The following is a 25340-nucleotide window of genomic DNA, read 5'->3' on the forward strand; positions in this document are numbered from 1 at the left end:
GCGTTTGGGCTGATCTTTCTTCACTTCTTTCAGATTGTGTTGGTGGTCATTTTACGTCCTGGAACGGGGATGTGTTATTTATGATGTGCCTCTGAGGAAGCGGCTTATGGCCGCGAAACACGTGTCAGGCATTTTTATGTGAAGTGATGGTCTGATGTTGTATCTACATTTATCACCAACTTTCTGAAGAAAATTTTTTGGGAGAATAAAAAGAGAACTTTGGTTCATGAAAAAACCCTGTTCTGTGTGTACATGTTGAATATTGAAGATAATCTGTAGGGGTGGAACCACGCTACTTTTTTATCCTTGGCTAGCCCGAGCTCAGCTTGGCATTACCGCCAGGGAGGGTAATGGCACTGAATCAGGAACGGTGTGGTTCTTCAAGCAGAACACATATCTCCATTTCTCAGTCCATCCTAAACACTGGAATGGATATGGGAGTACATGGCGTTTCGCCGCTTGGTCACTTTGGCACAGGGTGTGCCGATTGACGGCTCACCCTGCTGCCCTTGAAATTCCAGGTGGTGTTAATTACTATTCCACCTCTACATCATAGCCACTCGGAGAGAGAAGTAATTCATGGTCCAGCTTATGCCGGCACCCGAATTACACTGCTGCGCGGCCATAGTTTTGTCTGTGGTGGCGCCCAGGTCAGGCACAGCGTGGGGAAGACCGTTCCCCAAAATGACCTGCCTCATGGATGCGGCCCTCGAAGACTGGGATTGGACATTCCTGCATATCGAGAAATATTGAAATAAACATAGTCGGCCGATAAAAGAAAAAAAAAGTTTTTGGGTAGCAAAATTAAAACATTCTAGCCAAAAAAATGGGAGACATTGTGGAATCTGACGTACCTCTCCTTCTCTAATGTGCACGTCCTTGTGTTCCCCATTCTCTATGATCTTCAGACACATGTCTCCTTCCAGCTGGTAAAATAACTAAACAAAGAAAAAAACTGTTACGCAAGAATTTCTGTTCATACAGTTGAACTTGTAATATTCCTTCCCTCACCTTTTGACTTTTTTTCAAATCTAACTGTCACTTTCAGTAGACATTATTCATTTTATGGCTCTGAACCAGGCGTACCTTAAAGGGGCACTACAGTGAATGAATAGCTTTTTAGTTAAATAAATAATTTATTTCTGCCAGAGGTCTGATAATTGAAAAAAGGTAAATGGGCTATTTGTAGTAAACAAGAGAGATACAGTACATCACACTTAAATGGTTATGCATGGCATCAGTAATCCACTTTCCTGACGTGTCTATGGAGCAGGACATTCATATGTGAGGAGAGCAGTTGAAATAGCAGCTTTGGACGTTTTTTTTCTCCCCTCTGGCTGACAGGAGTAGTGTAATCTCCCTGCACTTGTGCCCTGATAGAGATGTTTGTTTTTTCAAGCTGTGAGCTTTTCCGAGGCCCCCTGTACCGTACCTGATACACAGAGGCGGGAGTATTGTAAATAAGACACAAGCTGACAGCCCAGTAGCTGTGCCTGATTCAGTCTCAAAAACACTTCTACTTTCCATGTTTACACAATACGTTTTTAAGCACGGTGGGCAGCACGGTGGCGTAGTGGTTAGCGCTCTTGCCTTGCAAGCGCTGGGTCCCCGGTTTGAATCCCAGCCAGGTCAACATCTGCAAGGAGTTTGTATGTTATCCCCGTGTCTGCGTGGGTTTCCTCCGGGTCCCCTGGTTTCCTCCCACATCCCCAAAAACTTACAGATAGGTTAATTGGCTTCCCCCAAAATTGGCCTTAGACTACTATACATACACTACACTGGACATATGACTATGGTAGGGATTAGATTGTGAGCCCCTCTGAGGGACAGTTAATGACAAGACAATATACTCTGTACAGCGCTGCAGAAGATGTCAGTGCTATATAAATAATAATAATAATATGTTTACAGTGTTTTTCAGAATGAGTGAAGGTCAAGCCGAAATTTCAAAATATTGTTTTTAACTAATTTTTTTTTATCATTTCTTCATCTTTATCTCCATTAGAAAAATAAATATGTTAAAATTTCAAAATATCATATATAACTATGTTTTTAATGTTATTGTTATCTCCGTTAGACTGATAAATATGTTAAAATAACGGTATTAAATCGGTATAAAACCCTGACATAATATTCAATAAAAACATGTTTCCTACTTTTTATACGCCATACGGTTATCATATTTGCTTTTGTGCATAAGTATTATTATTCATTTAGAAATTACAAGTTACCCAAGTACATTTTTTTTTTGCTCTGAGAGCGGACTTTGCATTTTATTCATAACTGGTTTTATTCATCTTTTAATTTAAGCATAAATACTTTCTAAGTGCCTGTCTGTGATCAGGAGAGTCTGCACAGTCAGAGAATGTGTCACATTCTTCACTTGATACAATTAAGTAAACACAAGATAACATTATCTCCAGTTCAGAAGAGTCCAGCTTTCTCTGCAGGGAGCTTGTAACTCCTGTGTTTAACTAGTTAAATGCTGTTCTAGTAAAAAAAAAATGGTGGTAGTATATAATATGCTGTAAATAATCTTTTTGAGCAAAGAAGAAACGCTGGGTTTCATTTCACTTTAAAAAGGTGGGGGTTAAAGCAGAAACAAGTATAAATGATAAATACCTTTGTATATTGCACACCAAATGAACATGAAAAAATATTTACAATGGTAACAATTAGAGTAAAAAACTGGTAAATATTACCCATATTTTACTACAACCCCACTTCCTGTCACCTCACCCTAAAACCCCCTCACCATAAAACCTCACCATAAAAAACCCTTTCCTGACCCCTAACCCTAAGACCCCCCTTCCTGACTCCTAACTCTTAAACCCCCCCTTCCTGACACCTAACCCTAAAACCCCTCATTCTGATGCCTAACCCTAAAACCCCCCTTCCTGCTGCCTAACCTTAAAGCGGACCCAAACCAAACATTTTTTTAATTCAAAATATTTAGTTGCACCACTCTGACAAATACAAAGATAAATAAACACTCCTTCAAGCCTATGAGCATTTCAGTGCATGCTTCTCACCCTTCTCTTTGCATAACTAGGCTGATAACAGCCTGCCTGTTATCAGCCCTGATAAAATGCCCGACTGAGCATTCAGTCTGGCTTTGCCCTGAATGATTATAGCTGAGTCAGTCTTCTGTGATGTCGTTTCAAGCCCAAGTCTGCCCCCTTGTGGCTCTGATTTCCTGCTATGTATCCTCATAGCAGGAAAGCAGAGCCAGGAGAGGGCGGGCTTGGGCTTGAAAAGACATCACAGAAGACTGACTCAGCTATAATCATTCGGGGCAATGCTCAGTTGGGGATTCTTATCAGAGCTGATAACAGGCAGATTTAGCAGAGAAGAATGAAAGAAAGAGCAGGGTAGGTGTTTACTGTCATGTTCCCATTGATATATTTGGTAACATACATGAGGGTGCTTCGTCTCTGGTTCTCTTTAAGGCTTTACCGTATATGGGAGAAATGTACTTATCAGTTAATCCATTTAACATAGGATGGCCATACATCACTCAATAAATGGGCAGACCACCCATCACATAGATCCCTCTCTGATCGAATCTGATCCGAGAGGGATCTATGACCTGGCCACACACTGCATAGTGATTGCCAAAATATGTCAGCATGTAATCTATCTATTAGAACTCGTCCTGCTTCCACCGCCTGCCAGACTCCTCCCTCCCCCCTCAAGTGTAAAGTGCCCCCCCCCCCACCCCCACCTGAGCTCAAGGCTTTGAAGTCTCACCTCTCAACCAGCGCGACGTCTGGCCTCCTCCACTGTTCGGCATAACCACGAGAACCAGTCCCACGAGACTTGACACATGTTGTGATGTCACATGTGCCAGTGTCACATGGTACAGATGCTAGCAATGCTGGCAAAAACTGGAGGAGACCAGGAGTCATGCTGGCTGAGGGGTGAGGCTTTAAATCACTTAGCTTGGGCACAGGGGAGGGACACCAGCCGGAGGTCCATCATGTCTGTTGGTCATCATGATATCGAACGCCTTTACTGCCGCCCAACCATTTGAGCCCTCGTGCCCAAGATTTTTCCGTCATTCCTGATCAATCCATTTGATCGATTTTGGACAGAATTCAATCAAAAGATCGATTGGGCCGCAATATCGAGTAATGTATCGTCACCATTATTTTTTGCCTCTACAACAAGGAAAAAGATAGTTCATTAGATAAAAAGATAACACGAGATAAATTGTAAATTAAGACAAAGATAAGAGCCGATATTTGATGCACTTTTCTCCTGAGTTTGTGCATGTGGCAGTGCTGCCCACTGTTGCCGGCTATGGCTTTTGTTGGGAGTTCGGAGCAGCATCCTGGGATCATGAGATACATGCCTAAATCTTTTACTGTTCTGTATGTATATTTATTAGAGCACATTTGATTGATTCATTACGCTGCACTGCTGCTGTATACCACACTCTATATGCATAGCATTAACCTTCCTGGCATTCAATTTCCCCAGGAAATTCTTTGCAACGAGTAGTACAATTAATTTCAAATAATCTTCAAGTATTTTTTTTTACTTACTTTTTTTCTATTAAATTCAATACAGGTTATTGTATTGAATTCTATCCCCCCAGTATAGGTAACTAGGTATAGGTACCCCCAGTACAGATAGCCTGGTATAGGTGCCCTAAGTATAGGTAGACAGATATAGATGCACCCAGTATAGGTAGCCAGGTATAGGTGCCACGGTATAGGTATCCAGGTATAGGTGCCCCCAGTATAGAAAGCCAGGTATAAGTGTCCCCAGTATAGGTTAGCCAGCTATAGGTGCCCCAATATAAGTTAGCCAGGTATAGGTGCCCCAGTATAGGAAGCCAGCTATAGGTGCTCCAGTATAAGTTAGCCAGGTATAGGTGCCCCAGTATAGATTAGCCAGCTATAGGTGCCCCAGTATACGTTAGCCAGGTATAGTTGTCCCAGTATAGGTTAGCTAGGTATAGGTGCCCCAGTATAGGTTAGCCAGGTATAGGTGCCCCAGTATAGGTTAGCCAGCTATGGGTGCCCCAATATAGGTTAGCCAGCTATGGGTACCCCAATATAGGTTAGCCAAGTATAGGTGCCCCAGTATAGGTTAGCCAGGTATAGGTGCCCCAGTATAGGTTAGCCAGGTATAGGTGCCCCAGTATAGGTTAGCCAGCTATGGGTGCCCCAATATAGGTTAGCCAGCTATGGGTGCCCCAATATAGGTTAGCCAAGTATAGGTGCCCCAGTATAGGTTAGCCAGCTATAGGTGAACAGTATAGGTTAGCCAGGTATAAGTGCCCCAGTATAGGTTAGCCAGCTATAGGTGCCCTAGTATAGGTTAGCCAGGTATAGGTGCCCCAGTATAGGTTAGCCAAGTATACCAGTATAGGTTAGCCAGGTATAGGTGCCCCCCAGTATAGGAAGCCAGGTATAAGTGTCCCCAGTATAGGTTAACCAGGTATAGGTGCCACAGTATATGTTAGCCAGCTATAGGTGCCCCAGTATAGGTTAGCGAGGTATAGGTGCCCCAGTATAGGTTAGCCAGGTATAGGTGCCCCAGTATAGGTTAGCCAGCTTTAGGTGCCCCAGTATAGGTTAGTCAGGTATAGAGGCCCCAGTATAGGTTAGCCAGGTTTAAGTGCCCCAGTATAGGTTAAGCAGCTATAGGTGCCCCAATATAGATTAGCCACCTATAGGTGCCCCAGTATAGGTTAGCCAGGTATAGATGCCCCAGTATAGGTTAGCCAGCTACAGGTGCCCCAGTATAGGTTAGCCAGGTATAGGTGCCCCAGTATAGGTTAGCCAGGTATAGGTGCCCCAGTATAGGTTAGCAAGGTGAGTGTAATGATCCGCTCAGCTGCCTGCGCAGGCAGGCAGCTTTTTGACCACTGTTCAGGTCTGCATTCTGCAGGTCTCTGGAAGAGAGACCTTTTGTCAGTTTTGCAGCTTGCTGCTGGGGAATTTGCATACGTTGGTCATGCAAATTTCCTAGCCTCATCCTCTGGAGGTTTGTACTATAAATACCATGTGATATCACAGACCTTCGCTGGTCATAAGGGTTAGTCCTGTGATACACTCCTGGAGTGTCAGCCTTGCTCATTGTTTAAAGATTAGCTTAGAGTAATTCCTGGGACTGCACTAGGCAGGTTCCCTAGTGCAGTTAGGATTGCATATCTGTTTGTTTGTCTGTTGCGATTGTCCTGTCCCAGCGGTGGTCGACAGGAAATTGTTCTGTGTGTCTGGGTGCTAACCGGAACAGCGGTTGTTACTGGTAGCCCCTTCTGATCTGTCTTGCCTGGATCGCACTCGCCTTGCACTAGTGCTGTGGATGCTTCTGGTCTGCAACTCTCTTGCTGTACTTGGATCGCACTTGCTCTGGCGGAAAGAGCAGTGGATCGTATCTCTCACTTACTCCTGTTTTCGTGTATCTATCTTGTCTGCTACGAACGGTGGCTGGAGGCTCGGTGAGGTAACCGTTAAGCAAGCGCTTGCGTCCTCTGTATCATGTTTGTCTGTCGGTGGTTAGTTAGGCGTGCTTGTCTCTGTTGTGCTTATCACGTGGAGACCGCGCAGAAAACGCGTTCGCTGTTGCGAATGAGTGCGGTGTTTGTGTTTAGTTAGCGTTTGTTATTTTCCTTATCTTCTCATTGCATGATTTGCTGTGCCTTTGCTACTCTCATGCTCTGCCTTGCTGTAGCCTTGTGTCACCTCTGGCAATCACCTCTCTCGCGATTGCGTTCCTACTTCATATCTGCTGTTGTGTGTGCACCGTCGCGGGTTGGCGACTAGATTGGGGCACATACATACATTCTATCCCTGTGCTCATTCTCTTTCGCAATCGCTTCTCTTGCGATTGCGTTCTTACTTGGTTTCCTCTGTTGTGTGTCCGCCGTCGCAGGTTGGCGGCTAGATTGGTGGACATACATACATTCCTCATCTGTGCTTATTCGGTCTTGTGTCGCTGTTAGCAACCGCCATCTCCGGCGATTGCCTTCTCACCTTATCTTCCTGGTTGTGTGTTCATCGTCGCAGGGTGGCGACTAGATTGGTGAACACACATACCCTCTGTCGCTTTGATCTCTCTCTTTCAGGGCTATCTTGCCCTGCGTTTTCTTCCCTTCGTGCAATTCCTGTCTTGCATCTGTGGCAGGGCAGAGGAGCTGTTCCTCTGCACTCCACAGCTCCACCTGTCGACAGGAATTTCCCTCTACAAGTGCATTGCACCTTTTGCTGGGTTCCCTCAAATCATACGCTTGTGGAGGATTTTCGCAGCGTCAGCGCACGTCTTGTGCGCTGATCACGGAGAGAATTCCACAATCGTTACAGTGAGCCAGGTATAGCGGGGACACACTGCAGGGACGCCACCGCAACTTCTCAATTCAGCTCTGCATTTATTTATATAGGTTTCCCTAGAGTGGCTCGGTGGCTGTTGGCACACTGTGGGTAGCACAGATCACTACCTAAAGTGGGCCGACAGGCAACCAGCCATCCTACGAATCCCTTCACCACTGTGAGTACTGCTGGCTGGTTGCGCTGGTGGGTTGAGACTGCTGGTTAGTTGAGTTCCGGACAAGCGGGACTCTACTTAGCACTAATTGTAGTTAGTTGCCGGATTGATTTTGTCACAAAGAAAAGAGTTACACGCTAGTAAATTTCGTACTAAACAGGTTGGTTGTCAGTTTGGAAGCAGACAGAAATCTGTTCCTATAGGTTATTATGGTATTGTTAATCTGTTGGATCAGAGGAGTAATATAGATTGAGATTCCACTTTAATATAATTCAGATCAATTAAATAACAAAATATTTAAATGAAAAGTTACCTCCTCTCCCTCTTCAATGTGATAATCTTTCCTTTGGTTCGGACCTCCAATAAACATCACCTTCAGCTGCCCATTGTGCCTGCGAGAAATAAACATAAAACTTTAACACATAATATCACTCGCGGACCGCGCTCCTAATTACCGTCTCTCTCGGAAACTCATTCTTAGTCACGCCGGAATGCCGCGTTCCATCGCTGAGCTCTTACTTTATTGTGTTTATACCCCGACTTGGGATTCTCTGCTGCATTAAGCATAAATTAGAAACAAGCAGATGGGAAAAGGCTCAACCACACTTCAGAATTATAATAATAACTACCCGGTATAGCAGAAAAGTGTACTGATCAGGATAAATGTACTCAGAACATAAATATGTTAAAGGGCCACTCTCACGAAAAATTGTACGATTTAAAATACCCGAAAACACATAAATAAAAAGTACATTTCTCCCAGAGTAAAATGTGCTACAAATTACTTTTCTCCTGTGCTGCTGTCGCAGTAGGTAGTAGAAATCAGAACTGACAGTTTTTGGACCAGCGCATCTCCTCATTGGGGAATTCTTAGGGTTTTCTTTATATTTAAAACAAAAGCACTTAGTGATTGGCATTTGCTCAGACCAACTGTCAGAATAGTTTTCAAACAGGTAGGGAAGTCCACTGGCATCTTTGTATAGATACTTTCCAGGAAGTGCTTTTGTAAAGAATAAATGAAATACTGAGAATCCCCCATGAAGAGATGGACTAGTAAAAAAAACTGTCAGTTCCATCAGATTTCTACTAACTACTGTAAGTGACAGCAATATAGGAGAAAAAGTAATTTACAGCTCATTTTACTCTGGAAAAAACATACTCCTTATTTGTATGTGATTACATGAATTTTAAATGTAATTTTTTTTCGCAATAGTGGTGCTTTAAATTAACTCCATGTTGCCCCCTGGACTTGCAGGAGTTATACCTGGAAGTAAATACTGCTCCGGGGGCCCATCTGTGGGGTAATGTGGTAATAATTACCACTTTGTTTTCTTCCAGGGATACACCTCTGGAAAGGACACACAGATCAGGGCCTTAGATAGTTGTTTCCAACTGGATAAAAAAGAGGGCTTGCTGCATATGAATGAGAAGGCTTACAATGAGGAGATGCACATGGAAGAGAGGCTGCACATGGCATTAGAGATTGGTTGCTGCATATGGAGGTGAAGCAAAAAAGTTGTCATAAGGGTCGAAAAAAGTATAAATCTGGTTTCCGGTTTCCCACAGAAAATCACAGTAATAACTTCTATAGTTTACATTGGCTAACACATGATAAACACCTTTGCATGCACTTGTATTTACCCACTGGCTAATACTGTATATACATATGGTCTATACATATGACATGCACTTTTATTTTATACTTACCAGCCACTCCTACAAACGTGCACCTTACCTAACTGCTCATATTTATTGTTGTTAAATTAATTTATGCAAAATTATGCAAATTATGTGCCTAGCCGTGTAACTTGATGATAGCATGCCCTTTTTTTACCTACATATCTGAACCACTGTCGATACTATCATATACATTACTGCTTAGTACAATTTGTATGTTATACCATTTCTTGTGGGTCCTGAGCCAAGTGTCCTCTGGCACCCTGTTCTCTCTTCCCCAGCATTCTCCAATTTATTGCCTGATGAAGCAGGATTGTGACCTGCGAAACGCGTTGCACGTTTGGTAGTAGTAACATCTCACAGTCTGTTTTCTCTACAAGGGAGGTTAAGTCCACCAACTTCCCCCTTTTAAATGTTTTTTAAAAGATGTTATACTTATTCGCGCCTCTGTTTACCTACCTGCAATCTATAGTTTATATAGTCAATATACACTGCTCAAAAAAAGGGTACACAAAATTAAGACATTCTAGATCTGAATGAATGAAATGTTCTTATTTCATTCTTTATTCTTTACATAGTTGAATGTACTGACAACAAAATCACACAAAAATGATCAATGGAAATCAAATGTATCAACCGATGGAGGTCTGGATTTGGCGTCACACTCAAAATTAAAGTAGAATAAAAAAAAAACACTACAGGCTAATCCAACTTTGATGTAATGTCCTTAAAACAAGACAAAATGAGTCTCAGTAGTGTGTGTGGCCTCCACATGCCTGTATGACCTCCCTACAACGCCTGGGCATGCTCCTAATGTGGTGGCGGATGGTCTCCTGAGGGATCTCCTCTCAGACTTGTAAAAGCATCCACCAACTCCTGGACAGTCTGTGGTGCAACGTGGCGTTAGTGGATGGAGCGAGACATGATGTCCCTGATCTGCTCAATTGATTCAGGTCTGGGGAATGGACGGGCCAGCAGTGATGCTCAAATACCCCTTTTTAAAATTCGAGTTTGGTCGAATTCGAATAGTAAATTATTCGAGGTCAGTCGAATATTCGAGTCGAATAATTTTTACTATTCGATTCGACCTCGGACTTCGAGCTCACTATTCGAGTCGGTATTCGAGCTAACTATTCGAGCTGACTATTCGAATTGGCCTTAAATAGCTTCCAACACTTGTTTTGAGGGTGAATGATGCAAGAAACCTCTTTTTTTCCAAGTAACAACAGCAAGTGATTATGTGGGGATGTTCCTTTAAAAAAAAATGTGGAAAGAGAAGTTGTGTCCTTAATTTTGTTCAGTAGTGTTACTGTATATACTTGTTCTTCTTCTTCTTTATCTTTCTTCTTCTTCTTCTCGATCTTCTTCTTCTATATCTTCTTCTTCTTCTTCTTCTTCTTCTTCTTCTTCTTCTTCTTCTTCTTCTTCTTCTTCTTCTTCTTCTTCTTCTTCTTCTTCATCTTCTTCTTCTTCTTCTTCTTCTTCTTCTTCTTCTTCTTCTTCTTCTTCTTCTTCTTCTTCTTCTTCTTCTTCATCATCATCATCATCATCATCATCATCTTCTTCTTCTTCTTCTTCTTCTTCTTCTTCTTCTTCTTCTTCTTCTTCTTCTTCTTCTTCTTCTTCTTCTTCTTCTTCTTCTTCTTCTTCTTCTTCTTCTTCTTCTTCTTCTTCTTCTTCTTCTTCTTCATCTTCTTCATCTTCTTCATCATCTTCTTCATCTTCTTCTTCTTCTTCATCATCTTCTTCTTCATCTTCTTCTTCATCTTCTTCTTCTTCATCTTCTTCATCTTCTTCTTCTTTTTCATCTTCTTCTTCATCATCTTCTTCATCTTCTTCTTCATCTTCTTCTTATTCTTCATCTTCATCTTCTCCTTCCTTTTCAATATCGTCTTCTTTTTCTTCACGTATTTCTCTTTTCAATTTTTTTTTTTAAGAAATGCAGCTATTTTTGAGCGTAACAAATAGCTGGTGGGCGCACGCATGTTGGAAGCGCCATTGTATGTGCTCCCTGGCAGTGGAAACACAAAGACAGCAGGAGGTAAATTCAGCAGCAGGAGGAGGAGGATGAGTGTGTGGCAGCAGGCAGTCAATGAGGCAGGCAGCTCGCCGTGACATAATAGCCCTGGTACCTAGCGGTGATACCAGGGCTGTAAATAAACACAACAGGAGGTCCCAGACAGCGGTCGTGCAGCCCACATTGTGTCCAATACACAACTGGGACAACACAGTTTTCAACCCGGGCACCTCAGAAAAATTAAACCTTTTTTTTTTTTTTAATGGTTTGTTTGGTTTTGGTTTTGCAACCAATATAGCTATTGTTTGACGTAATAGCTGGTGGCAGAGTGGCAGCAGAAGGTAATTCTGTGTACCCTGGCAGTGGGAAACACAGACAGACAGCAGCAGCAGGAGGAGGAATGGAGGAGTAGGCGAGCAGCTATTGTTTGACGTAATAGCTGGTGGCAGAGTGGCAGCAGAAGGTAAATCATCTGTGTACCCTGGCAGTGGGAAACACAGACAGACAGCAGCAGCAGGAGGAGGAATGGAGGAGTAGGCGAGCAGCTATTGTTTGACGTAATAGCTGGTGGCAGAGTGGCAGCAAAAGGTAAATCATCTGTGTACCCTGGCAGTGGGAAACACAGACAGACAGACAGCAGCAGCAGCAGCAGGAGGAGGTATGGAGGAGCAGTGTGAGTGTGGCAGCAGGTAGGCAGCGTGACATAATAGCCCTGGTACCTAGCGGTGATACCAGGGCTGTAAATAAACACAACAGGAGGTCCCAGACAGCGGTCGTGCAGCCCACATTGTGTCCAATACACAACTGGGACAACACAGTTTTCAACCCGGGCACCTCAGAAATATTAAACCTTTTTTTTTTTTTAATGGTTTGTTTGGTTTTGGTTTTGCAACCAATATAGCTATTGTTTGACGTAATAGCTGGTGGCAGAGTGGCAGCAGAAGGTAATTCTGTGTACCCTGGCAGTGGGAAACACAGACAGACAGCAGCAGCAGGAGGAGGAATGGAGGAGTAGGCGAGCAGCTATTGTTTGACGTAATAGCTGGTGGCAGAGTGGCAGCAGAAGGTAAATCATCTGTGTACCCTGGCAGTGGGAAACACAGACAGACAGCAGCAGCAGGAGGAGGAATGGAGGAGTAGGCGAGCAGCTATTGTTTGACGTAATAGCTGGTGGCAGAGTGGCAGCAGAAGGTAAATCATCTGTGTACCCTGGCAGTGGGAAACACAGACAGACAGACAGCAGCAGCAGGAGGAGGTATGGAGGAGCAGTGTGAGTGTGGCAGCAGGTAGGCAGCGTGACATAATAGCCCTGGTACCTAGCGGTGATACCAGGGCTGTAAATAAACACAACAGAAGGTCCCAGACAGCGGTCGTGCAGCCCACATTGTGTCCAATACACAACTGGGACAACACAGTTTTCAACCCGGGCACCTCAGAAAAATTAAACCTTTTTTTTTTTTTTAATGGTTTGTTTGGTTTTGGTTTTGCAACCAATATAGCTATTGTTTGACGTAATAGCTGGTGGCAGAGTGGCAGCAGAAGGTAATTCTGTGTACCCTGGCAGTGGGAAACACAGACAGACAGCAGAAGGGCAGTACACAGCAGCCCACTGTAGGTGTAAAATGTGTGGCTGCAGGCGACGTAATAGTCAAAGTGAACCAGGCTGGCTTAGTGAGCAGGAGCCAGGAGGTGGTAAAGGGTGGTAAGGCACATTAACGATGGTTCCGGCAGCCAGTTCATGTCCCCCTCTCGCCGACAACAGGGGCCAGGAACTCGCCTTCCACCCACGCCTGGTTCATCTTGAGAAACGTCAGTCTGTCCACAGACTTGTGAGACAGACGTGAGCGTTTCTCGGTGACCACGCCACCAGCTGCACTGAAGCAGCGCTCGGACAGCACGCTGGAAGGGGGGCAGGACAGCACTTCCAGGGCGTACTGCGCCAGCTCGCTCCAGATCTCCATGCGCTTGACCCAATACTCCATGGGATCAACAGGGGCATCGCTGTCAAGCCCGCTGTACGACCCCATGTAGTCAGCCACCATGCGGGTCAGGCGCTGGCTGTGACCGGAGGAGGATGCTGCTGCATGCATCTCCTCTCTAGTCACTGCTGCCGGAGCCTCTACAGTCCTGTAGAGCTCGTGGCTGAGAGACAGCAGGTCTGTGGGGCGCTTGCTGCTGCTGGATGCAGGCACCTGCTGCTGCCTCTGTGCTGGCTGCTGGACAGTGGGGGTGGAAGGCTGGGGGAAGGCTTCCTCCAAGCGCTCAACAAGGGCCTGCTGCAAGCTCCTTATTTGTTGCGCTGGGTCTCCTCCTGCAGGCGGCAGGAACTGGCTCAACTTCCCCTTGAGGCGTGGGTCCAACATCATGCTGATCCAGATGTCCTCCCTCTGCTTCATCTGGATCACCCTGGGGTCCCTGCGCAGGCACGTCAGCATGTGCGCTGCCATTGGGAAGAGGCGGGCCACGTCTGCTGGCACATCGACGTCAGTGCTGTCCTCATCCTCCTCCTCTGCCGCCTCATCCTCTCTCCACCCCCGCACCAACTCAGCTGCGCTGTGCTGATCCCCCTCATCAGCAGCCAGGTCAGGGCCCTCACCAAGTCCTCCTCCTCCTCCCCCTCAGAGGTGGACTGCGCAGCTGGTTGCCGCTCCTGCTGGTCCAAGGCTGCCGCTCCCTGTTCCAGCAAAGCATCGAGGGCCCTGTTCAGCAGAGAAACCAGGGGCACCCACTCGCAGACCATAGCATGGTCCCTGCTCACCATGTTTGTGGCCTGCAGGAAGGGAGCCAGCACTAAGCACACCTGCTGCATGTGCCTCCAGTCATCATCGGGGACGATGGACGGGAAGTTGCTGGTCTTGTCCCTTCTCTGAGCTGCGGAAACAGTGGCCAGGGCAAGGTACTGTTTGACAGCGCGCCTCTGTTCAACCAGACGCTCCAACATCGCCAGGGTGGAGTTCCAGCGAGTCGGAACGTCAAGGATCAGCCGATGGCGTGGCAGATCCAGCTCCTTTTGCACGTCTTCCAGGCTCGCACAGGCTGCAGCCGAGCGCCGGAAGTGACGCACAACATTCCTTGCAGTTTCCAGCAGTTCGCCCATCCCCTGGTAGGTGCGCAGGAACTTCTGCACCACCAGGTTCAGCACGTGGGCAAGACAGGGGATGTGGGTCAGGTTTCCCCTGTCTATTGCGGCAACCAGATTGGCCCCATTGTCGGCCACCACCTCTCCGACTCTGAGGCCTCTGGGGGTCAGCCAAATCCTCTCCTGCTCCTGGAGTTTGGCCAACACATGGGTTGCCGTCAGCTTGGTCTTCCCAAGGCTGACCAAGTGCAGCAGCGCTTGGCAGTGGCGGGCCTTCACGCTGCTGCTGAGGCGGGGGGTTTGGCCAGGTGTGCCGGAGGATGGCAGAGGATCGGAGGAACCTGCTGCAGTTCCCCTGAGCCTGCGGGGTGGCACCACCCACTGTGTTGCTGCTGCTGCTGTGCCCGCTGCTGCTCTCCCATCCTCACCCCCTTCCACCAAGCTGACCCAGTGGACAGTGAAGGACAGGTAGCGGCCTGTCCCGAAGCGGCTGCTCCAGGAGTCCATGGTGACGTGGACCCTTTCACCAACCGCGTGCTCCAGCCCTCGCTCCACATTGGCCATCACAAAGCGGTGCAGTGCAGGAATGGCCTTGCGGGCAAAGAAGTGTCTGCTGGGGAGCTGCCAGTCTGGGGCTGCGCAAGCAAGCAGCGCACGAATGTCGCTCCCCTCCTGCACGAGCGTGTACGGCAGGAGTTGGGAGCACATGGCCCGTGCCAGCAAGCCGTTCAGCTGCCGCACGCGACGGCTGCTGGGAGGCAGAGCCCTAACCACCCCCTGGAAGGACTCGCTCAAAAGGCTCTGGCGTGGCCTTTTGCTGACACGGGAATCAGCAGACACAGCAGAGGAGGCCACTGAGGACTGGCTGCCAGAACAGGCCTCAGTGTCGGCGGCAGGAGTTGCAGAGGGGGGAGGAGCAGTGCATTTCCGCACTCCTGCTGGTGCTGCTGGAGGAGCAGGAGGGCGGGTGGCTGCTGTTGCTGCTGCTGCTGCTGAAGGCTGTGCAGTGATGGGTGTGGTGCCACTGCCAGCACCAGATGCCTTCAGCCTCTGGAACTCCTCATGCTGGTGGAAATGTTTAGCCGCAAGGTGGTTGATGAGCGAGCTGGTGCAGAACTTTAAGGGGTCTGCACCTCTGCTCAACTTCCGCTGACAGTGGTTGCAAGTGGCGTACTTGCTGTACACAGTGGGCATGGTGAAATATCGCCAGATTGGTGACTTAAACATCCCCCTACGGCATGGAAGCGCTGCTGCCTGTCTCCCTGTGGTGGTTGGGGGGGGGGCTTGGGTGCGGCTGGTGGTGGTACTGGCAGATGCTGCTGCTGCTGCTGCTGAGCCTGAGACACCAGCAGGCTGTGGGACCTGCCTACTGCTGCTGCCAATGCTTGCAATGATGCGCCTCCTTGCAAGGCCCACAAGAGCATCCTCCTCCTCCTCCTCAGAGCTGCTGAGGACGACATCCCCTGGAGGTGGTGGCACCCAGTCTCTGTCTGTCACCGGGTCATCATCATCCTCCCCCTCCTGAAACATGTCCTGCTGGGATGAGGACCCCCCAAACTCCTCTCCTGATGCATGGATGGGCTGCTTGACTGTCGCCACAGTCTTGCTGTCCAATCCCTCATCCCCCAAAGTGCCCATCAGCATCTCCTCCTCAAGATCGCCAACAACAGCAGACAATTTACTCATGATGCCTGGGGTCAAAAGACTGCTGAATGACAGGTCGGCGAGTGACGGTGAACTGGCCTCCCCCCCAGACCCTGCTGGGCGGCTGCTGCGAACAGGGGTGGTGGTGGTGGTGGTGGTGGTGAGGGTGGAGGCCTCGGATGCAGAGCTGATGGCGGGCTGCTCATCCTCCGTCATGAGTTGCACCACAGTGTCTGCATCCTTTTCCTCAATGGGACGTTTCCGACCCGGCTGGAGGAAAATGGGAGCAGGTGCTACACGCTGCTGCTGCTGTGTCTCTGCAGCGTGAGTTGCAGATGCTCCTGCTGGGCGGCGCCCAAGGCGTCCACGGCCAGTGGCTATGGGAGGAATGTTAGCCACTGACGCTGCTGCTGCTGCTGCGGAACTGTGCATGGTGGCGCGCCCGCGGCCGCGGCTTGCCACAATGCTGCTCCCTCTCCTCCTGATTCCCTTGCTGCCCTTCCCCTTGCCCAAACCGCGCTGGCTGCCACTTCCAGACATCTTAAATGTTTTGGGCGTATAGACAAAAGTTTTGTAAAAGGGCGGGTGAAAAGTGGGGTACTTTAATGGAGTGGGTTGGTTGGTGAGGTGACTGAGTGAGTGTCCCCTAGTACAGTAAGTAAGTAGTAACAGTCAGGAAGTACAACTAGCAGTTACAATAATCAGTAGTAATCACAAGTAAATTTAGTGTGTGTACACTCAGACAGTGAGTGCACGCACGCAGGAGCTAGTAGCCTATGAACACAGTGACTGAGTGTCCTAGACTCCTAGTACAGTAAGAGTAAGTAGTAACAGTAAGTAGAACTAACTAATTACAATAATCAATCAGCGATCAGAAGGAAATGGAGTGTGGGTGTGTGTACACTCAGACAGTGAGTGCACGCACGCAGGAGCTAGTAGCCTATGAACACAGTGACTGAGTGTCCTAGACTCCTAGTACAGTAAGAGTAAGTAGTAACAGTAAGTAGAACTAACTAATTACAATAATCAATCAGCGATCAGAAGGAAATGGAGTGTGGGTGTGTGTACACTCAGACAGTGAGTGCACGCACGCAGGAGCTAGTAGCCTATGAACACAGTGACTGAGTGTCCTAGACTCCTAGTACAGTAAGAGTAAGTAGTAACAGTAAGTAGAACTAACTAATTACGATAATCAATCAGCGATCAGAAGGAAATGGAGTGTGGGTGTGTGTACACTCAGACAGTGAGTGCACGCACGCAGGAGCTAGTAGCCTATGAACACAGTGACTGAGTGTCCTAGACTCCTAGTACAGTAAGAGTAAGTAGTAACAGTAAGTAGAACTAACTAATTACAATAATCAATCAGCGATCAGAAGGAAATGGAGTGTGGGTGTGTGTACACTCAGACAGTGAGTGCACGCACGCAGGAGCTAGTAGCCTATGAACACAGTGACTGAGTGTCCTAGACTCCTAGTACAGTAAGAGTAAGTAGTAACAGTAAGTAGAACTAACTAATTACGATAATCAATCAGCGATCAGAAGGAAATGGAGTGTGGGTGTGTGTACACTCAGACAGTGAGTGCACGCACGCAGGAGCTAGTAGCCTATGAACACAGTGACTGAGTGTCCTAGACTCCTAGTACAGTAAGAGTAAGTAGTAACAGTAAGTAGAACTAACTAATTACAATAATCAATCAGCGATCAGAAGGAAATGGAGTGTGGGTGTGTGTACACTCAGACAGTGAGTGCACGCACGCAGGAGCTAGTAGCCTATGAACACAGTGACTGAGTGTCCTAGACTCCTAGTACAGTAAGAGTAAGTAGTAACAGTAAGTAGAACTAACTAATTACGATAATCAATCAGCGATCAGAAGGAAATGGAGTGTGGGTGTGTGTACACTCAGACAGTGAGTGCACGCACGCAGGAGCTAGTAGCCTATGAACACAGTGACTGAGTGTCCTAGACTCCTAGTACAGTAAGAGTAAGTAGTAACAGTAAGTAGAACTAACTAATTACAATAATCAATCAGCGATCAGAAGGAAATGGAGTGTGGGTGTGTGTACACTCAGACAGTGAGTGCACGCACGCAGGAGCTAGTAGCCTATGAACACAGTGACTGAGTGTCCTAGACTTCTAGTACAGTAAGAGTAAGTAGTAACAGTAAGTAGAACTAACTAATTACGATAATCAATCAGCGATCAGAAGGAAATGGAGTGTGGGTGTGTGTACACTCAGACAGTGAGTGCACGCACGCAGGAGCTAGTAGCCTATGGACAGTGACTGAGTGTCCTAGACTCCTAGTACAGTAAGAGTAAGTAGTAACAGTAAGTAGAACTAACTAATTACAATAATCAATCAGCGATCAGAAGGAAATGGAGTGTGGGTGTGTGTACACTCAGACAGTGAGTGCACGCACGCAGGAGCTAGTAGCCTATGAACACAGTGACTGAGTGTCCTAGACTCCTAGTACAGTAAGAGTAAGTAGTAACAGTAAGTAGAACTAACTAATTACAATAATCAATCAGCGATCAGAAGGAAATGGAGTGTGGGTGTGTGTACACTCAGACAGTGAGTGCACGCACGCAGGAGCTAGTAGCCTATGAACACAGTGACTGAGTGTCCTAGACTCCTAGTACAGTAAGAGTAAGTAGTAACAGTAAGTAGAACTAACTAATTACAATAATCAATCAGCGATCAGAAGGAAATGGAGTGTGGGTGTGTGTACACTCAGACAGTGAGTGCACGCACGCAGGAGCTAGTAGCCTATGAACACAGTGACTGAGTGTCCTAGACTCCTAGTACAGTAAGAGTAAGTAGTAACAGTAAGTACAACTAACTAATTACGATAATCAATCAGCGATCAGAAGGAAATGGAGTGTGGGTGTGTGTACACTCAGACAGTGAGTGCACGCACGCAGGAGCTAGTAGCCTATGGACAGTGACTGAGTGTCCTAGACTCCTAGTACAGTAAGAGTAAGTAGTAACAGTAAGTAGAACTAACTAATTACAATAATCAATCAGCGATCAGAAGGAAATGGAGTGTGGGTGTGTGTACACTCAGACAGTGAGTGCACGCACGCAGGAGCTAGTAGCCTATGAACACAGTGACTGAGTGTCCTAGACTCCTAGTACAGTAAGAGTAAGTAGTAACAGTAAGTAGAACTAACTAATTACAATAATCAATCAGCGATCAGAAGGAAATGGAGTGTGGGTGTGTGTACACTCAGACAGTGAGTGCACGCACGCAGGAGCTAGTAGCCTATGGACAGTGACTGAGTGTCCTAGACTCCTAGTACAGTAAGAGTAAGTAGTAACAGTAAGTAGAACTAACTAATTACGATAATCAATCAGCGATCAGAAGGAAATAGAGTGTGTGTTGTGTGTGTACACTCAGACAGTGAGTGCAGTGCGCACACGCAGGAGCTAGTAGCCTATATGAACAGTGACAGTGAGTGTCCCTACGGGTACAATAAGAGTAAGTAGTAAGTAAGTACAACTAACTAACAATAATCTATCAGTAATCAGAAGGAAATAGAGTGTGTGTACACACAGACAGTGAGTGAGTGCACACACGCAGGAGCTAGCTAGTAGCCTATAAACAGTGACAGTCAGTGAGTGTCCTACTCCTAGTACAGTATAACTACAATACTATTAGTAAAGGACAGCAGAAATACTGGTATAGATGAGAGAAATAAACAGAGGACAGCTGCCCACAGAGGCAAGGCCCCCCTGAGGCCTAAACCTGTAAGCTTGCAGCAGCTGCCTGTCTCTAATGTAACACACAAGCTACTAACTAAAATACAATGTCTATCTAACTAACAACAATATAGGTGTATATGGCAGGTGTAGGTGAGCAAAAACGCTAGGTAAATGATCACAATAGAGCACTTGCTAAGCCAAAGCACAAAGGAGCAACTCTCTCTCTGTACAAGTCTCAGGCAAGCATGGAGAAACGGAACATGGCGGCCGCTATTTATAGGGTAGGGGCTGGCCAGGGTCCCCCTCTGTGATTGGCTGCCGTCAGAGGGCCTGGGAGCCCTCTGATTGGCTCTAAGGACATCAATCTGGGCTATGACGCTATTCGAGCTCGGTACCGAGCTCGAATAGCGCCGAGTTGCTCGAATAGCTCGAATAGTGAATGGGCTATTCGAGTGTACTCGGATAGCCCATTCGAATAGCTCCAGCTATTCGGAGCTCGAATACCGAGCTCGAATAGCTGAAAAAGAGCTCGAATATTCGAGCTACTCGAATATTCGAGCTCTGCTGAGCACCACTGCGGGCCAGTCCATAGAATCAATGCCTTTATCTTGCAGGACCTGCTGACACACTCCAGCCACATGAGGTCTAGCATTGTCTTGAATTAAGAGGAACCGAGGGCCAACCGCACCAGCATACGGTCTCACAAGGGGTCTGAGGATCTCATCTCGATACCTAATAGCAGTCAGGCTACCTCTGGTGAGCACATGGAGGGCTGTGCAGCCTCCCAAAGAAATGCCACCCCACACCATTACTCACCCACTACCAAACCGGTCATGCTGGAGGTTGTTGCAGGCAGCAGAATGTTCTACACAGTGTCTCCAGACTCTGTCACATCTGTCCCATGTGGTCAGTGTGAACCTGCTTTCATCTCTGAAGAGCACGGGGCGCCAGTGGCGAATTTGCCAAAGTTGGGGTTCTCTGGCAAATGCCAAACGTTCTGCACAGTGTTGGGCTGTAAGCACAACCCTCACCTGTGGATGTTAGGCCCTCATACCAGGATGAGGCTATCAACATAGTACAAAGTTGCCATACAATTGTCAGAATCGACCAAGAACCGAAACAACATCATTTTTATAACCAACCATGAAGTTAACAAGTTTTCTCAACAAACATAATAATGCTGGGCCATTTGCCGGCTCCCAATCACATGACTCGCAACCGTCATGTGATCGGGAGCCAGTGAATGGCAGCAGAAAGTGTGTGGCTGTGATGTATGGTGGAGACCCACAGTGCTGGTATACATTACTCCACTACTGGTGGAGTAGCACATGCTACTCTGCATGTGGGTAAGGAGAGGGAGGAGTAGTGGGTCCCCACTGCCCCCGGGCCCACCAGCAGTTGCAGGGGCCATTATTCCACCCCTAAGTCTAACTTCTATCTGCCTCCTTTGAAGTTTGCTTTTATGTAGTTTGCACATCACTACCTTACGGAGTGTCATCTCCTGATTGGCAAGAGACCCATGTAGGGACAAGGTCAATGTCCCCTCCCGCAGTGCTTTTTTTATATCACAACACAGTTACTTTTTACAAACTATTGCATTATTGTGACTCTTGGCCATGTCTTATTCTCCGTTTTGGAGGTCCATGGCCTAAATATCTCCGATCACTACTAGTGATGCAACCTGCTAACGTTAACTAAAGCGCATTTTCCAACACAGGTAACTGCAGGTCAGATTGTACTGAAAAGTTATGCAATGTGCTGTCAGTAAAAGTCCAACCACAGATCTCAGTAGAGGTCCAGGCCTCAATGAATCCTTGGGAAGAGAGCAATAATGCGTACACATGCACAATAACTATCGCCTGTGTAGCAGTCACTAGGGTAACAGTTACAAACACATGACTTGTCTACAGCTGAGTGACATGCCGACATACACTCTTCAATGAAATGGGGAGGAGTAACAAGGGCGCGGCACATTTTTTGGTTTAAGACTACTGTGCAACGTAAACCTTTGCCTAGTGGAGCCAAATGAGCAAGTGGTTAGCAGTTATACTTACCAGTTCTGGATGGCTTCTTCTCTTCCTCCACTTGTGGCTCTGAACTCTCGGGAGGTGTTCTGGCTCCTGATCACATGATATGACATGTGATCGGAATCCAGGAAACCATGTTAGCTCTACAGAGCCACCTAGTGGTGGGAGAGGGGTAATGGAAGACATGTGCCAAGTAGACATGTCGGGGTTACATGGCCAACGTAGTGGAGGAAGAAGAAGCCGATTCAGCCGTCTGGACAGGTAACTATAAAAGATCCCTGCTGCCCACTCTGCGTACTCTGCCGAGCCTGCCAGGCTGGGGAAGGCAGACCTACCCAGCGGCAGAAAAAATTTGGCCCTGATTTGGCTGCTAAAGGGTTAAAGAGATTCTGTAACCAAAAAAATGTCTCCTGGGGGGTACTCACCTCGGGAGGGGGAAGCCTCAGGGTCCCAATGAACCTTCCCCCATCCCTGTAGCTGCAGGCAATCCAGTGCTGGCTCCACCGAAGTGTCCGGCAATCCTGGCTCAACAAACCTGACAAGGCTTGATACATTTACCTTCCCTGGCTCCAGCGGGGGCGCTGTTGTGGCTCTCAGCACGGAGATAGGCGGAAATAACCGATCTTTGTCAGGTCCGCTCTACTATGCAGGTGCAGGAGACTTGCAGGAGACTTGCGCCTGCACAGTAGAGCGGACCAACAGAGATCAGCTATTTCCGCCTATCTCCGAGCTGAGAGCCGATACTGCGCCTGCGCTGTAGTCGGGAAGGTAAATATTTACATCCCCGCTGTTCGGAGGGGCACAGCGAGATCGCCGTGGGACACTGGAGGACGGGGGAAGCCTCGATAGGATCCGGAGGCTTCCCCCCACCCGAGGTGAGTACCCCCCAGGGGAACTTTTTTAGTTACAGATTTCTTTAAACTACTTACAACCCTCGATACAATATTGTAACATATAACGATAACACAAAAGTAATAAAAACAGTACTGTATATTTTGTACATGGATAAAGCTTTGTTTGTATATTTAAAAATATGTAAGGCAAGTTGTTTGTAAGAAGGGAACTATCTGTATTAATAGTTTAAAAAGAAATATATATGGAAGTCTTCATATCCCACATCAGTGGCTGAGCAGATGCAGTCATTAGAACAATTGTACAGAGAGCAGAAAGTTTTTTTTCTCTCCTAACCCTTAGTTGTCAGTTTCTCAGGACACAGAAAAGAAACTCTTAACCCCATGGGGCCCCATGTTGCTTCTGGGCCCCCCTGTGGCTGCATCCCTTGCAGGGTCTATTGTTACGCCCCCTGGGTGTGTGTGTGTTCTCACTTGAGCAATGTGATTTTTAAAAATCACCCATAGTATTGCAATAGCAAGAGATTTTGAAATCAGTGGTACTTAAAATGCGCTGGTGGTGTGAACCAATCCTGACAGTTCCTTAGCAAACAATAATAAAGTAACTTACATGAGTTTGTTGCATACTGGCGGTACAAAATACTCTTTGTTGTCCTCTATCCACCTCCGTACGTTGACTGGCTGAACCTCCATGACTACAGAAATAACTGCTTACGGTTTGGAGAGGAGCTGAAGTTTCAGTTCACAAATCTGCTCTTCCAGTTCGCAAATTTGCAGGCACTTGTGTCAGCTCAGCAGCATTTGCATTTTAAAACCCTTTCCATGTTTATTGAGCAAAGGTCAGCTTGGGCAAAGGTAAACCTGGACAGACATGGTGAAATATGTTAATGCAGCCACGGTCCACCCAGGAAAAGGACTCCGTAAATGTGATTTTTTTTTCCAGTTCCTCTGAGTTATTGCTGTTACTTTTGTGTTTAACATGCTTGCTGTTACATAATTCTGTTAGAGAGACAGATGTGGTGATTAGATGCAAGAACAAGAGATGCACTCCACTGTAATCACTCTGCCTCCTGATTAACAACCGTAAAGATAGTCTAGTGATAAGCAGAAGTAAGTCGTCATTTTGCATCAAAATCCGCAATTATAATGCAAAATCGGCATGCAAAATGTTGTGAAAAATCGAAAGCAAAGCTGTAACAAACATCCCCCCTCGCCCGGGATATACTTACCTTAGGAGGGGGACCCTAACAAGGCTTTCCCGTCCTCTGGTGTTCTGGGAATCCAGTGCTGCAACCCGACAGAACAGCGGAGAGGTAAATATTGACCTTTCACAATCCAGCGCAGTAGCGGCTCTCCGTCCGGGCTTAAGTGGAAATAGCTGAGCCCAATTGGGTCCGCTCACTGCGGATGCACGAGTCCTTTTTGCCAGCACAAGTAGAGTGGATCCATGGGGCTCAGCTAGTTCTGCCTTAGCCCGGATAAAAAGCCGCTATTGCGCGGCATTGCGGAAGGTAAATATTGCCGTGCCTGCGCAAGTACCTGTCAGTCTTTGTCGGGAAAATTTTGGGGGAGCCAACGCTGGATCCCCAGGCTACAGAGGATGGGGAAGCCTCATTGGGACCCTGAGACCTTCCCCCTCCCGAGGTAAGTATCTCCCAGAGGGGGATTTTTTTGCTACAGATGCTCTTTCATTTCATCTGTAATTGTAATCAGAATCCATCATTTCAAATTTTTGCTAAATTTTCACGTAGTTTTGTGCAGACTTTACCGGTAAATAGCAAAGACCCCATACATGTTATTGTCACCACAATTGCTACATACAGTATGTTATGGAGAAAAGTCGGTACAAATCGAAATAAGAATTTTTAAAAAAGACCTCATAGTTTTTGAGAAAGTAAATTTTAAAAATGCAAAGGAAAAAATGTTTTTCAAACTCAGAAAAGTGATCGTTTGCATTTTTCTGATCAATTTTCTCAAAAACTACAAGGTCTCTTTGAAAAATGATTTTTTTTTTTTACGAGTACCCACTATTCCCCTTAGGGCTTGTTTCCACTACACGCAGATTGGATGCAGAATGGATGCAGAAAAACTGACTCCAATGAATGCCTATGGGAAAATCTGCATCAGTAAAATCGCGTTTAGTGGAAACAGGTCCATAGGTATTCATTGGAGTCAGTTTTTCTGCATCCATTCTGCATCCAATCTGCGTGTAGTGGAAACAGGCCTTAAAGAGGCTCTGAAGTCTCAAAAAAAGCTTATTTTTATTTAATAAAAGTGTTTAACATAATAGCCCTAACTAAACCGCCGCATTCCCGCCGCTCTAATCTATCTAAATCCCCCATAACTCCCCGGGGGGCAATCCGGGCAACACTTCCGTGTAAGGCTATAAGCCGCAGCTCTGCCTCACACGCGTCTGTCAGCACGTATCTCCGCCTCTCCCCCGCCTCTCCCCCGCCCCTCTCAGTGAAGGAAGACTGAGGGGCGGAGGAGAGGCGGAGATCTGCCACTGACAGACGCGTGTGAGGCAGGGCTGCAGCTCATAGCTCTGCCTCACACAGAAGCGCTTAGGGCAGCAAAATCCACAACCAAGAAAGTTGTGGATTTTGCAGGGGAGGGGGAGGGGGGAGTTAGGGGGGATTTAGATAGTTTACAGCGGCGGTTTAGTTAGGGCTATTAGGTTAAACACATTTATTAAATAAAAAGATGGTTTTTTAGACACTTCAGTGTCTCTTTAAAGAGACACTGAAGCGAGACTAAATCTCGCTTCAGGTCTTATATATAGCAGGGGCACACGCGGCTTAACGGGGGTCCCTTCACCCCCAACCCACCCCCCGCAAAAGTTGGTCGT

General features: G+C 46.8%; 1 protein-coding gene across 1 annotated transcript in view; it reads right to left on the reverse strand.

The window, feature by feature from the left end:
• Window positions 1-23316, reverse strand: part of HAAO (3-hydroxyanthranilate 3,4-dioxygenase) — a 75975-nt gene extending 52659 nt beyond the window's left edge. The window contains exons 1-3 of the mRNA XM_068279710.1: window positions 23103-23316; window positions 7811-7889; window positions 855-938 (exon numbers count right to left, since the gene is read on the reverse strand). Of these exons, the coding sequence (XP_068135811.1) occupies window positions 855-938; window positions 7811-7889; window positions 23103-23185 (246 nt within the window). The 5' untranslated portion in view covers window positions 23186-23316. The remainder of the gene's footprint in view (window positions 1-854; window positions 939-7810; window positions 7890-23102) is intronic.
• Window positions 23317-25340: the final 2024 nt, after the last annotated feature.

This window comes from Hyperolius riggenbachi, chromosome 4 (assembly GCF_040937935.1).
Source record: "Hyperolius riggenbachi isolate aHypRig1 chromosome 4, aHypRig1.pri, whole genome shotgun sequence".
Taxonomy (NCBI): Eukaryota; Metazoa; Chordata; class Amphibia; order Anura; family Hyperoliidae; genus Hyperolius; species Hyperolius riggenbachi.